We start from the raw sequence: 14,083 nt of genomic DNA on the forward strand, positions 1-14,083 counted from the left end.
AAATACAATTTTTAGTAATCGAGTAAAAAAAAATTATATTCACTCTTACATCTGCAGTTGTGCTCTTCAAGCATGGGTGCTCCGTTGTGTTAGAAGACTGTATCTCAGAACTGAAAGCCGATGTAACACAGGCGAGCGCTTGCTCCCAGCTGATTGGCATCAAGCATTTTTCCTGTCCCACTTGCACAACAGCCACGGTCATTCATCAGTGTGAAGCTAAGCTGGCTCTAGAAAACGTTCTAATTATCTAGGCGTCCTGATTAAACCTGCCTTGATTTAAAAGAGGCACACCACCATACTCATGTGAACATTTCTTGTTTCTTCTAAATAATAGAATTAGCTATGGGCATTTCCTTAAGAGCATGCAGAACGCAATTGCAGTATAATTCCTCTCTCTCCAAGCCTAGTCTTGAAGCATGCAAATTTTTCTTTCAAGTGTGTTGGCAAAAAATGGCAATATCCTCATACACACGTGATTTAGACGCTGAATTACACACTGGCTGAGTTATCATCAGTGAGTTGAGTTCTTCCATGAATATATCAAGAGTGCTGTGGAAAGTAGCATGGTCTGCTGAGGAAATATCAGTGGATGGCTTGCTTCTCGCTCTTTTTCGTAGGGATCCAGCATTGGCTACTGCCAGGGACAGGGTGCCGGGCTGGATACAGAGATTTAGTCTTCCCAATACAACCTTGCTATATCCTTACATAGCTCAATGTAACACGCTGCAGGGCCGTGTACTTTCTGCTGAGCTTTTTCATGTTCTGTTTTAAAAATAACAAGACATCTCTTAACATTCAGGATACATTTTTCCACTCTGAAGCACCACAACAGTCTTTTTAAAGAAACACTAGGAAGGGTGTTAACTTGATCAATGTTGTGCAGGAAGGAAAGCTCTTTCCTACTATTTTTTCAGCACGACTTTCACTGACATGATCAGGCTGGGAAAAGACTTATTGGCTGACAGCCCAGGACAGCCATGCAATATCTCTAGTCATCTGGAACTCAAACTACTCTGCCCAAGGGAGAACCATAACATAAAAACAATCTAGGTTACATGCTGAATCTTATAAACATTGTTCAGCTTTTAAAAAATAATTTAAGTACTCTTTATGTGCATTTGCTATGCACAGGTTTTGTTGTTTTTTTTTTTTTCAAATGTCAAGTAAGAAAGGCTGAGAGGTTTTCTTTTTTACTGTAGACGATTTTCAAAAATTTTGGAGATTTTTATAAATATAGGGAAATGAGCTTCCTCTCTTTTCATAAATTTAAGAGCTTGGCTTCTGCTACGTAACAGATATAATTGTTTTATATATAGATAATGTTTACCTTTTGACCCCGTCCAGAAAGCAGAGTCACAGAAATGCTGTTTGGAGAGCTTGGCATCCAGAGGCCCTGCAGTCCCCCTCCCACACAACACAGGACTCTCACCAGCACTAGACTGGGGAGGGCTTGGCTTCGTCTGGCTGAGCCGCAAAACCCCTAAGGACGAGTTTCCACAGCCTCCCGGATGACCTGCCCCAAGGCTGCTCTTCTCCTCTAGAGATTTTTTCCTCCAGTCCAGTCTGAACTCTCCATGCTGCCCTTTGTGGCCATTGTCCCCTCTTACATTGTCTGTCACTGCTGCCCAGAGTTTGTTCTGTCACCCTCCCACCTCCCCGGTGTATATATAATAAGTAACCCTGGGAAACTGAAGCTCAAGGGCCAATATATGTGTATGAAACTGCAAAGTTGGGGCCTTGGCTTGTAACTGTATTCATCTTTTGACTTTTCAATTGTCTTGTGGCACAAGAGAAAGAAAAAACAGTTTTTCCAACAGTTTAAAGCTGATGCTGAAAGGTATTAACTACAGTGCTTTTGCAAGTCTATGTTTTTTTCTCTCCCTTTTTGAAGCTAAGCATCACTGGCCTCTGTCTATTATAGTTACCTTATTTTGCATACAAAACTGTCAGAGCAATCTGCTCTTCTGAAAGCATGTGGAGCTCTAATAATTTGGGATAAAGCAACATGAATCCAGAATGTAAGCTTCACTTCAAAAATCTTCTTTTCTCCACTTGTTGTCTTGATTGAAGATCTGAACTTGGGATGTGTCCGTTGCCACCTGTCCTTCTGCCAAGTCCTAACATTCCAGCACACCTTGCAACAAGCCTAAAATTATTGTTTTAGGAAAATGACTATGGTTCCTTTATGATTCCTTTTTTCCATAAACTGGTATTTCTCAGGCTGAGTAGGCTTACTGTCTTTTCAGCAACATAGGAGAATAACCCCTCTTGCACATAGCTCAATTGTTCTTGTGCAGCTTCTTGCTTTTGCTGAAATTGGTGGTTGACGGCATTGTTTTTAATTGAGTTGTGGTTTTTACTTTCTTGATGTGATGTGCCATGTGCTATAACTTTTTCTGTGATGCTTTCATTGCAGGCCTTGCTGAGACCAGGACGAATAGACAGAATTATCTATGTGCCATTGCCAGATGCAGCCACTCGCGGGGAGATCTTCAAACTTCATTTTCAGTCCATGCCAGTCAGTGATGAAGTCTGCTTAGCAGAGCTCATTCAGCACACACAGAAGTACTCAGGAGCAGAGGTAAAACTTTCTGATTGGTAATGGCCACGGAGTCGGTGCACAAAATTGTGTTTCTAAAATTAAAATCAAGTATTGTCCAGATATCGTCCCTTGGGTCTTCTCATAGTGGTGGTGTGTATTATGAAAGGGAATGTTTGAGACATTTCTGTGTTTCTGCTCAGAAAACAGAATACAATCTGGGTCTTTCTTCCTTCAAGATCTGCATGAGAGGATTGTTGCCAGGGGAAGGGCCTCTTCCCGGGTGAGCCTTAGTACGATCACGGGTGGCTTCATTAAGGATGTGCTGCCAGGAGGAGGTGGGAGCAAGTGCCCCCAGACTGCCCAGACAGTTCACCTGGGCCTCTGCATGTCCCCAGGGATCTTTTGCATTTAGGGTTGTGACTGAGCCTCAGATGGAGGGAGGAGAGACAGAGTTATGAGACAGTGTAGGGGAATTGCAAGGGAGTCACTGGTCACTTTGAAGCTCATATTTTCCTATTCCATATAATCAAGATCTCACAGCACCACTTACTGTTATAGCTCGTTGCTATTAGTTAGTCAGCTTCTGACAATGGATGTCAGACAATTATTTCCTGTCCTGGGTAGAAGGAGAAACTTTCTCAGATGCTGCTGCCTGGCAGTTATAATAAGCATTGGTACGTTAGCGGTCACCACTCTGCTCCCTGAACATTATTCATGTCAGTGTCTTGTGAAAGGATATTTCATTCTTTCCTCATTTTGATTAATTGAAAGTAATTATATTACTTCAAAAATTCAAAGAATGTTATTAAGGTTGCCAATTTGAGCTCTTAAAAGGTATGAAATACCAGTATTAAAATTTCCATCTTACTGTAGCCAGTCCTAGTGTATGAATTATCGCACCATCTTTAATGACGTAGTCACCTTCTACTTTTTCCATAGCAGAGTGGAAAATGTGATATGCTTGCCTGGACTCCCCCATCTTTCTGTGTGCTGTTTACAAGGGCAGGGAAATAAGCTAAGCTTTTCTCTTGGCCCAAAAGAGAGGGTGACTTGTGGAGTATTTGTGATATATGCATGTGAGGAATACTGTGATACGAGGAACTATAATGTTGAAGGCCCTTCTCAACTGACTGGTCATTGGATATGCTCCCAGGCAAGACTTTTGCTCATTTAGCTATCACTTAAACGCTGGTATGTTGTAAAATCCTGTGCTGCCTACTAGTAACCTCTGGCTGGTGAGGGCACTGCTGTGAGTGCTGCAAGTCCAAGGGATGGGGTCAGACCTTGCCGTACACAGCAGCAGTGTCTGGGCTAGCCTCCAGGCTCGTTCTGGGAAGCTGTGTCACAGCAGACACCAAAGTCAAACCCGCAAGAGCTTTCCTCCTCCGTGGCACAGGACAAACTGTGCTCTGGGAACGAACGAATGAAAGCTGCGTAGTGAGCAAAGCTGCTTTGTGTAGCACATCTTTTTGCTGCAGAATGTGGGATCTCATAATGAAAAAAAACAATAATAAAAAGGACTGCAGGCTTAAATTGGTCTGGAAAACTGTTGAGGCTCTACTGCCTCCACGCTTTGGAGTAGTGACTTGGAGCAGTACTATGTTTTTACCCGGATGTCAGTGATATGACTTTTGCTGCCCTGGGAAAATCTATCTGCCTCTGGCAGAGTTACAAGCCTCCAAAAACATAAATATAAACATATCCTCTGTTGTGTATGGAAATCGTCTTCTTACCAGGCAACAACTGTAATGCTTGTATTTCAGAAATCCCAAGCATATGGGGATTTCCTTTGGATCTGGATCAGCTGAGGCTCTAGTGGTGAATTCCTGTGCCTAGTTGATAATGAGTCACAAATGTCTTGGTGCTGGCTTTGTACAGAACCAAAAATAAGTTAATGGGTCATTGAGTGCAGCTACAGAGTAGTTGCAGGGGAAAAAAAGCCCGCCTGTTTCTAATACGGCATTTCTCATGAGTTTTGTTCTTTTGCATCATTCAGAGAATTATAATAACTGGGATGTAAAGAGTAAATACAGAAAAAGCCTCAGTCAGTGTTCCTTGGAAGAATATATAAAAAGTCTTGACAGTTGGCACGCACAGTCGCCCGTTTCATTAAAGCCTTTTCTTCCTAGTGTCTCCAGCTTCCCAGCTTTACAAATAGTTTCCGCTGTTGAATGGCAAGTTCCCATTCCACTGTTCTACCCTTTGTTTAGAAAAAGAAATGGAAAATGCTTGGTTTTGTGACTAGAAGCTGCTGTATGAATAGGGTGTTGCGTGTAAAGATGCGTTGAATCATCCTGACATGAGCTGAATAAACAGCAAGTAAAGTGGATAGTTCAGCATGCATCTGGCTTCCAACTTGGCCTTTTTTCAGATCAGATATTTGTATCTTTTTGCCTGTCATCACTTATGACCAGTTATCTTTATTCACCTGCTGGAAGTACGTTCCTCTTAATGAGTAACTTTAAAGATATATCAAGATAGTAAAATAGGGTGATTACTTCCCACTGTTTCATGTGAGAGAAGATGGAAGATAATTTATGAGGGTGAATTACAATTTCCTTCTCTCATGTGTAAGTAAAGTTTAATGTAAAAAAAATGCTTTAGAGGAGCAATTTCTGTACAGTAGCTTTTATTATGCTAATAGTATAGGTCAAACAAAGCCTCAGCTTTCTAGAAATGTTGGGTTTGAGTTCTATCTTGTGATGGTTTAGCCCCTGCTGGGGTCTGAGACCACGCAGCTGCTGCCCCTCCCCCACAAAGGGAGTGAAATACAAAGTCCCGGGGCTGAGATAAGGACAGGTTTAATACAACAGAGCAACAGCAACACAGCAAACAACAACAATAACAATAAGAATAACAGTAATAACAATGAACAGAGCAAAATATCTACCAATACAGCAGTGAGAACAGAGCAAATCCAACAGTACACACGTAGGCACCAGGATGTGACTTCAGTCGCATGGTATCTGAATAACCCCGGCTAGAGCCCCCCCCCCTCCCCCACTGCTGGGGAAACTTAACCCTATCCTGGCTAAACCAGGACAGATCTTCATTTCCAGGCCCTTCTGAAGTAGTGCTCTGCAGCAGTGCTTGAGGCTCCTCTTCAGGGATACTTCAGTATCTGTAAATCAGGAAAGTAAGAAATTGTTTTTAGAAGTTTCCAAATAGCAAGGTTTGGCCTCGGAGCTGATGTTGGCACCAAGGATCATTCCCTCCTCCCTCCAAGGCAACTTCTTTGGCTGCATCTCTGCCCTGGAGGCATCTGCCTTTTCCCAGGACCACCTCAACCTCTTTTTAGCTGAGCCAGTGTGACTGAGCCATGTGCAGCGTAGGTCTGGTTGCTGCAAGGGCAGCTCTGCAGTAACCATGTGCTTCATTTTCCCTCGCATGCAGGCCAGCAGGTTTCACTGGAGTGGCGGAGGAGCAGTCAGAATTGCTCTTGTCTTTGCTCCCAGCTTTTTCTTCTAGGAAATTTATACTGAAGTCCATGCCCGGGCAGCTGATCCCTGGCATGGTTCATCAGGAAGCTGTGCTGTGCTATGCTGCATCGCTGGCCTTGCTGACACCTCCAGATGCTGTAGCATTAGCAAGGAGCACTGGAACGCACGGAGGAGAAGTCTCTAGTCTTTGAAAGTAATAAAAATGGTTAAAACAACAAGCATTGTGCTGCATCTAAACTTTTGTGAGGTTTATTCTAGTGTTCCTGCATTTTATTTTGGGCAAAATTGCAGGAGCTCAATTTTTTTTTTAAACAGGTGATTTTTTTTTAATGGTTTTATATAATTGGGATGTCTTCACTTGGAGATTGTCCAGTTTGATCGTAGATTTTTCTTAGAGCATTTTCACTGTTATAATTCATGCTGAGAAGTTTTATCTGTTTGATTTCTCACTGTGCTTTCTATAAAGTATGATTAATTGAAGATCCAACCGCAGAAGTATTTAAAAGCCGTGTTTTAAAGTGCAAGTAGTGTGAGTTCTTTGCGGCTCATTTGGTTGCTTTCATGATGCTGCTACAGCAAACTTGCTTTAGGAGAGATGGGCCTTCCACAATCTCAAGTGCTCTACTTTTTTAATTTGGGGTTCAGATTAGGTTTTTCATAATTATTGGCTGTTCTCTGTTGTAATAGAAAACACCAATAGTCTCAATGCACTTTCTAGTGCAAGTAAGAACAAAACCATGTGGACAGTATCTGATAGGAAATTGCTTGTCCTGTGATTTTTAAATTATACATGGTTTCAAACAGAAAAGAAGAAAGGTTGTAGCTGGAACATGTCTTGGCCTAGAGGAAGGACACCTACCTTTATAAATGCAAAGACTGATGTCTTTGTTAGAACTGTGTGACGAAAAAAAAGATTGTATCATTTGCCTTTACAAATTAAGTGGAAGGGGTGTGTCTGTCTTCAAATCTCTGGAGTTTGCTCTGCAAAAAGGGAAGAGCAAGGGAGGAAGCTAGAGTTTCACCATTGTAGAAATATTTTGTTCCAGAAAATAGGTGATAAAAAGGAAAATAAACCCGGTAGAGTGAGGAACCTTCTTTTATTGTCTGAGCCCCAGTCAGATTATGGTTTTGTGACGGTTTAGAAGGCAGTAGCAGAGAGGGAGGTTTTAGGCAGAAACTGAAATCAAGTGTTGAGTTCTATTGAGTTTGAAGTTGGTTAGAAGTAATAAAAACTTAAGCATTCTGGATATGATGACAATATTCTGAAGACAAGTGTGCTTATAAAAGTAAGCTAATGGCACTGACTGCTTTTACATTGGTGGAAAGCAGGTCATGGTGAAAGCGAAGGCTGGCATTGTTTCTATAGTATTATCAGTTTCCATGCTTACAGGACACAATAGTAAAGTGGGAATCTGGGAACCTGTAAATCTTTCACTGGTTCTTAGTCGGCGTAGAGTAGTTAATGTAAAAAATATCTTTCTCACTTTGCAATAACTCTTAACGGCAACACAGAGAATGAAAGGGAAAAAAAGCAGGCCAATGGAGGTTTGCTCTGGCTCAAATGAGAGCATATTTGATGCCAAAAAGTGTCTCTGCAGCAACACACTAGCTCAAATCAACTAAAGCCTTTGACTCTTAAAATATGTATTCCAAAACAGGCATGTTCTTGTTCACCAGATATTGATATATTTAAACTATAAACTTTAATTAAAAAAAATGTTGAAAAATCAAAACCTCCCCAAATTCCTCTTTTTCTTATACAGGAAGGTACCAATTACAAAAGAAGTGAGGATGCATTCCCTCATAGGTGTACAGGAGAGTAAACAGTCTTTTAAGAGATGGGGAAAAATTTGTCTCCTTAGTAGAGAGCATTTACAGTAAACATGAGAAAGGGCTTAGATACAGGGGGGGAAAAAAAGACATCTGACAAATTACAATGTGTTATCTTCTTTACATTTAATTTTCCATGAAGGAAAAGATCTTCCAAGCTTAAGGGAAAGGCTTTCTGCTTAACATTTTTAAAGAGCAACGGATCCAATCCTGTATAGTAGCCTTAAAAGAATCACAGGCTTTTGGGAGCAAAGGCATCAAAAAAATGAAAAAAAGAAGAGAGAAGTTTCTTTAAGGATAAAAAAACCAGTAGACCCTTCAAATCATGTCCTGGCTAAAGCTCATCATTTTAATTTTTAAATACAAACATGTTTCTTCCTTTTGCGCTTGGTTTTGCTAGCTGCAGAGCATGTTCAATTCCCACTGAATTCAACAGGTGTTGAAGGTGCTCAATACATCATGCCTTGGGACTGGACGCTCAGATTTTGAACTTCTAAGATACCACAAAAAAATACGTATGTCTCATCAGAAATGTGTGATTTGAAAATACACCTTGGTAGTTAAAACATCTGTGGCTGACTCTGGCCTGACTCTGCTGGATGGCTTTTCGTTCTGGAGTTCTGCTTAGCTCCACACCGGGATATGGTATTACAATGAAATGCAATTTTCAAAGTGAGGAACAGTGTCAGATTGAAACACAGCAAGATTAAGGCCTCAGATGAACCTCTGAAGTTTCTCTTGGAATGATACATAGGATCTGTTAATTTATAGCACTCATTGAAAAGTGAACATTTTTGTGTGGGTGGGTGAGGAAAAGAGGCTCAGCCTTCATCCAATATGGGTAATATGGGATCACCACCTTCCTACACACATTTATCAGTGCTGAGGATGTGTTTGGCACAGGTGGCTGGAAGGTGAGGAAATACCTGGCATTCAGAGTGTTTTCCAAATGTCAATGTTTGGGATAAACGAGATGAATCACCGGAAAGGAAATAACTAACTACACAGGACTTCCCATGGGATTTTGCTTACTGCTGGTCTTGCAAGATCCTTGTACGTGCAGAATGTGCTCGGGCAGATTGGGAACGAGGGGAGCGCGAGTGTCTGGATAATCACTAATTGGCATGGCGGTGCTGAACCGCAAGAGTTTGTGGCATAACGCTGCCTCTCCCTGCTCTCCTTTTTAGTCACTTTAGAAAGATCTGGTTCCCCTTGCACATTTTTCAGAGATGGGGTGGAGGGTTTGTTGCCTTAAGTGGGCTGATTTTCATCATGTCTTGTCTCAGCAGAGACCCAGAAAAGTACTGTATGCATCTACCCTATGAGTATATAAAGCATGGTTGGCAATTAACATGTTTATGCAAAATGTAACGTTTAGTATACAGGAGAGTATTTGCACTGAAATTTATGCGTGGCTAGCTCATCTGGGAAAGAACATTTTATCCTTCAGTGAGATAATGATTTGCTAATAGTTTAATCAAGCAGAGGAGATTTAATGCATCTGGCTGAAGGGACATTAGCGTTAAGGAAAAGGTCAGACCCATTAACAGCTCAGGAGGATACAGTCAAAACTGCTTCCTAAGTAACTCAAAGAACAGTGATCCTCACAGGAACTTGGAGAAAATGCCAGAGGGAATTTGAAAGAGCCCCCAGGCGAGCACCAAACGGTACTAAGGTATGAAATTTAGCCTGCTTCTCAAACCTGTGATTTTCTTCCTGCGTACAGCTTAAAGAGCTGAACATTTGGATTCCTTAAATGCTGAAACAGTTAGGGAGCAGGAACCTTACAGCTAACTTCAATATGTTTTTTTTTCTTACTTTCTGTGTCTTCATTAACGATTTTAATGACATCATCCACCCAGGTTCTGTAAAGGAGCACTTGTGTTTGCTTTTGTCCTCCCCGTGCCTTTGAAGGGTTGTTTCTCGTAGCATGCCTGTTTGGAGGTGTAGTAGGAGCAACACTTGTGTCAGGGGTAGGCAATCCTCTGCCGATGGGGCTGCTCACTTCTGATGAGCTGTTATAAAACAGGTGTAGCTTCACTGAACCAGCTGAGGCCATTTTGCCAGTAGTGCTGACTATGTCGTTTGCCCCCGTCCCCCGCCCTTGCATTCCCTTTTCCACACTACCTCGCATGTGGCAGAGTTACCAGGAGCTTGTTGAGGGTGGCAGAGGGGAGTGTGTTGCCAGCTCAGCGGGGGACTGTTGAGCTGTCACCGAAACACGGGCTTACAAAAGAGGGACCTAGACTGATACTCTGTCAGCCAGCTTCACTTGCCCTCTGCTCTTGCCTGTGGCTTTGCTGCTTTATTGTCCTGGTTTTGGCTGTAATTCCCAGCAATGGAAAAACATGTTGCTCTTTAAAAGCAGATGGGAATTCATTCCTGAAGGAAAAAATATGTCTCTTTAGGCTACTGCTATTGTTTTCTTTTAGTTTTATTTTTTGCCTGTGAGTTATTTCTAGCAACTTTTAATTTAATTCATTCTTTTTTTTTTTTTAATCAGCAGGGATTATTCTTCAATGTCTTAAAGCACATGCTTTCAGTATGCCAATGATCACAAATGGGGGTACATAATGTTCAGAGAAAAAACTGCATTTGCAATTATCAGGAAGGAATTGAAAGTATTGGTTTATTCTTCTGCCTTTTGAAGTATTTTCATTTATGTAATAGAAATGTTCATATCAGTTCAGAGTGGTAAAATTTGCTTTATGTTAAAAAAAGGAAAAGAAAAAAAATTAAGCACTTTTTCCTCACACTGACCTGTTTTTCTGATTTAAACCTGTAGTACTGGCACTTGAGCTTGTAAGTTATGATGTGCCACAGAGTACGTGGTTAAACGTGAGCTTGCTGCATTGAGTTTGACTCAACTCTGGTCATAAAGTATAACACAAGGCATGCAAGTTAGAGAAAGTCACCAAAATGTCATTGCACTTCACAGAGAATTAATTCCTGATCCTTGACTCTTATACACCAACCTCAGGGCCAGATCCTCAATGTATATACAAGTTGCTGTAAATACTGAATATGTCTTGGTGCCTTAGCAAAAGATATGTCCAGAAGTTTTTTTGTTTCATTTGCTGCGAGACTGCTGATTTTTATCCACTTTTTTCATAAACGGAGGGGGAAAAGTAAATATTCTTACATATCCATTGCTGTTTCTCATGCCTTTAAGATTAGCATGTGTCTGACTAGCTTAAGTGCCTGTTAGGATTACTTTCAATAGTATACAATGTCTGACTGTCAAACCTCAGTGTTCAATTTACCTTTCTCTACGTGTGAATACATTTTCCTCTTGGATATGCAGAGGATTTCAAGGAGGTTTCCCATGGAAGTAGCACTGAGGCATAATCTTGGGCACTAGCTTGGCCAGGAGAGCTGCAGAGGGCTCCCCGCTTCCGCAGGAAAATTTCCTGTCTGTCCTTGCAGAATCAGTCCTCCAAAAATAAGGGTAGTACTCGGACAATGATATCCAAAATAGTTCTGATTATTATCTTAATTGGCACTAGGACTATTTAAATGTAGTACCTGAAGGCTAACTCAGGATGTTTATACCAGATGCAACCATACAGAGGAACACCTTGTGCTGACCTACTTGTATTTCTGGTACCGTGCCAGTTAAATTGCTGTCGAAGTAGAAGAAATGTTAATGAATGGCAAGAATAGAGAGCCCAGGTATAAAAGCTTATTAATCTACCTGGGTATTGTTGCTGTGAATGAAGAAAGTATATTTTAATGACAACACTAACTGTTTACACTTCACTGAACTGCAAAGATTGGAGAGGTGTGTGTGTATAAATTAAAATATGTGAACATATATTGGTATCTTTGTGTACATATAAAATAGGATGTTTGCCTTTGGCAGTCATCAGCAAAGTAATTGTTTCTGTTGAGAAAATCTGGAACCTAGCAATGAATAAAAAAATAATATCTAATAAAATCAGTAAGTGTGCCATTAGACTGTGAATGTCTTGAACAATAAATGTACTGAATTTCAAACTTTAGAGCGGTCACTATTAAAGCTAAATTTGTATGAACGTGCATCAACTGTTCTCCTTCCATTGCTTCCTCCTATAATAGAAATAATATTTTATTTGTATAAAGTAAATTTTGAGTTTATTTTGGGAGGGATGATCATTACTGACAAATATTTGGAGAGGGTTTTTTTGAATTTTTTTTCCTCAACATTTTGATTGTGATATGCTTTAATACTTGCCATCCCTAAAAATGTGTATGAGCTGCAAGCTTACACACTTCTTGTCATCGCATTAAGTTATTTGAGTCTGAAAGTGCACTCTTCTGTATTCCTTTCAAAGAGGTTTTGATTATGTATAATTTTACTTTTCTAAGTGAGATTTTTTTTGGAAAGAATAGTTGAAATATCTGCTTTTGTTCTGCTTTCTTATTCACAAACTTTAGCAACAATGTTGTTGGAGGCTTTTTGGTGAGATTAAGCTGCTCAGCAGTAATTCTGAAACAGTTTGAGAAGTTGTTAGTAATTAAGATAGTCACTGATGCCGAATGAGGGAACAGTGGAGTTTTCAAGTATTTGCAGCCAAGCCTACACTGTCAAACAGGGAAAATTTTCATTCTTGCCATGTAACTTCTGTTTTTGCAGCATGCTTAAACACTGGCTCCTCTTGAGAAGGAGAGCTGCAGTCCCATTAAGAAGGCACTTTTAAAGGAAGCTATCTGTAGCTGGCTTTCTGTTTTGTATTTGAATCCTAACAAAGATTTTGTGTTGGCACAAAACTTTGGTCTTAGCATTCAAACCATTGTCTGGAGTAGAAGCTGTCAAGTAACATTTCTTAACACTACTGAAAAGCTGATGGGTGCATGCACTGCTGTAGCTCAGATTTTTGTATATCAAAAATTGGAAGTTCTTATTTCCAAGTTATCTTTTACAGTTTCCCTTAAGTACATATGGAAATACATAAAGCTTTAGACTGCCTTTGGCAAAAGGATTAAATGGTTATTGGCAGATGGAAACAGCACAATAATAACTCTGCAGCAAATTATTAGCTGTGTTAGAAGCAATTCCATGGACCATTTTGCTTTTTAATTAAACTTTTTCAAACTATCACCTGGTTCTCAGCTTAAGCTTGTTTGTTTCCTGTCTTTGAGTAATGAAAACATCAAGGATAGTTGGGTAGAAAAAAAACCTTTCAGGTCTTAGTCTCCTGTAATTTGTCCATGGCATTGTGTGTATAGAAGTGAGCCACTGGATCTGGGTTGACCACTTGCAGTGGAAGAAAACAGAGCAAAACCCAAGATGACTGCAATTGCTAATTGGTCTTGACATCCCCATTGTCAGGGGAGGAGAACCAAGAGCATTTTGCCCAGTTTAAAAGAACTGCTTTAGATTTTGTTTGTTTGATGGTTTATTTTCTTATTTAGAGAAGTGTGTGTGTGGGGAGGTGGTATTTATGATTTCAGAGTAATTGACATCTACAGAGATTGGCTTTGTGGTGTTTGATACTTCATTCTGGCAAATGAAGTAAATTTGTGATAAAGCTAGACTATTACTATTATAGTTAACACTACACAGTGAAACATTGGAGGGAAAGAAGGGGGAGAGCAGTAATCTGTCTTCTGTTTTGTCTTGTATATTTTGGTCTTATTGTGCTTTTTACTGTGATAAACCAACTTCATCTTTTTCCAGAACTGCTCCCAGTGAACTTCCATCTGATGAGAACCTGATGAAGCAGGGGGTGGGGAATGTACCCAGCTCATACATTAGTATTTGTGAGTCCATGACAAGAAAACTCTTTCCTCTCAATCTCTCTTCAGCAGCCACTTTCCCTTACAAGGCATGTTTTTTGTCGTTCAGCTGAGAACGAAGGACAGAAGAGAAGAAGCCAGGATGATAAGTTGTTGGGGATGTTTTCTCATGACAGGCAATGATAGGGTCTTGGGTGTTCAGCACTGCCACCAGCAAGCAAAAAAAAGAACCCAGCCACATGCTGCTTGCATTTCTGGTTTCCTCTGCAAGTCACAGTTGTGGCTGTGCACCTGGAGAGAGGTGTTTTGGGGAGTTCCCTTGCCAGGGAGGGCATACAGTTTGGCTGTAGGGACATGGGCTCATCACAGACTCTTGTAATCAGACATGTTACCGCTTTATGGGATCTTGCCATTTCTGTGGTCATTTTTGTGTATTTATGTGTTATATAAACTGGGGGAGAGAAACAAACTGCACTCCTTTGTTAGCGAAACAAAATTTGCAGGCAAGAAAATGTGTTCGGTAATTTAGTATAAACAAGAGAGAACAAAACTT

The 14,083-nt window shown here is 40.6% G+C and overlaps 1 protein-coding gene across 1 annotated transcript in view; it reads left to right on the forward strand.

The window, feature by feature from the left end:
* The window catches only part of AFG2A (AFG2 AAA ATPase homolog A), a 206,109-nt gene that overhangs the window by 159,939 nt on the left and 32,087 nt on the right, over positions 1-14,083 (forward strand). Inside the window, exon 15 of the mRNA XM_074823611.1 lies at positions 2,417-2,581. Within this exon, the coding sequence (XP_074679712.1) occupies positions 2,417-2,581 (165 nt within the window). The remainder of the gene's footprint in view (positions 1-2,416; positions 2,582-14,083) is intronic.

This window comes from Strix aluco, chromosome 4, assembly GCF_031877795.1.
Source record: "Strix aluco isolate bStrAlu1 chromosome 4, bStrAlu1.hap1, whole genome shotgun sequence".
Lineage (NCBI taxonomy): Eukaryota > Metazoa > Chordata > Aves > Strigiformes > Strigidae > Strix > Strix aluco.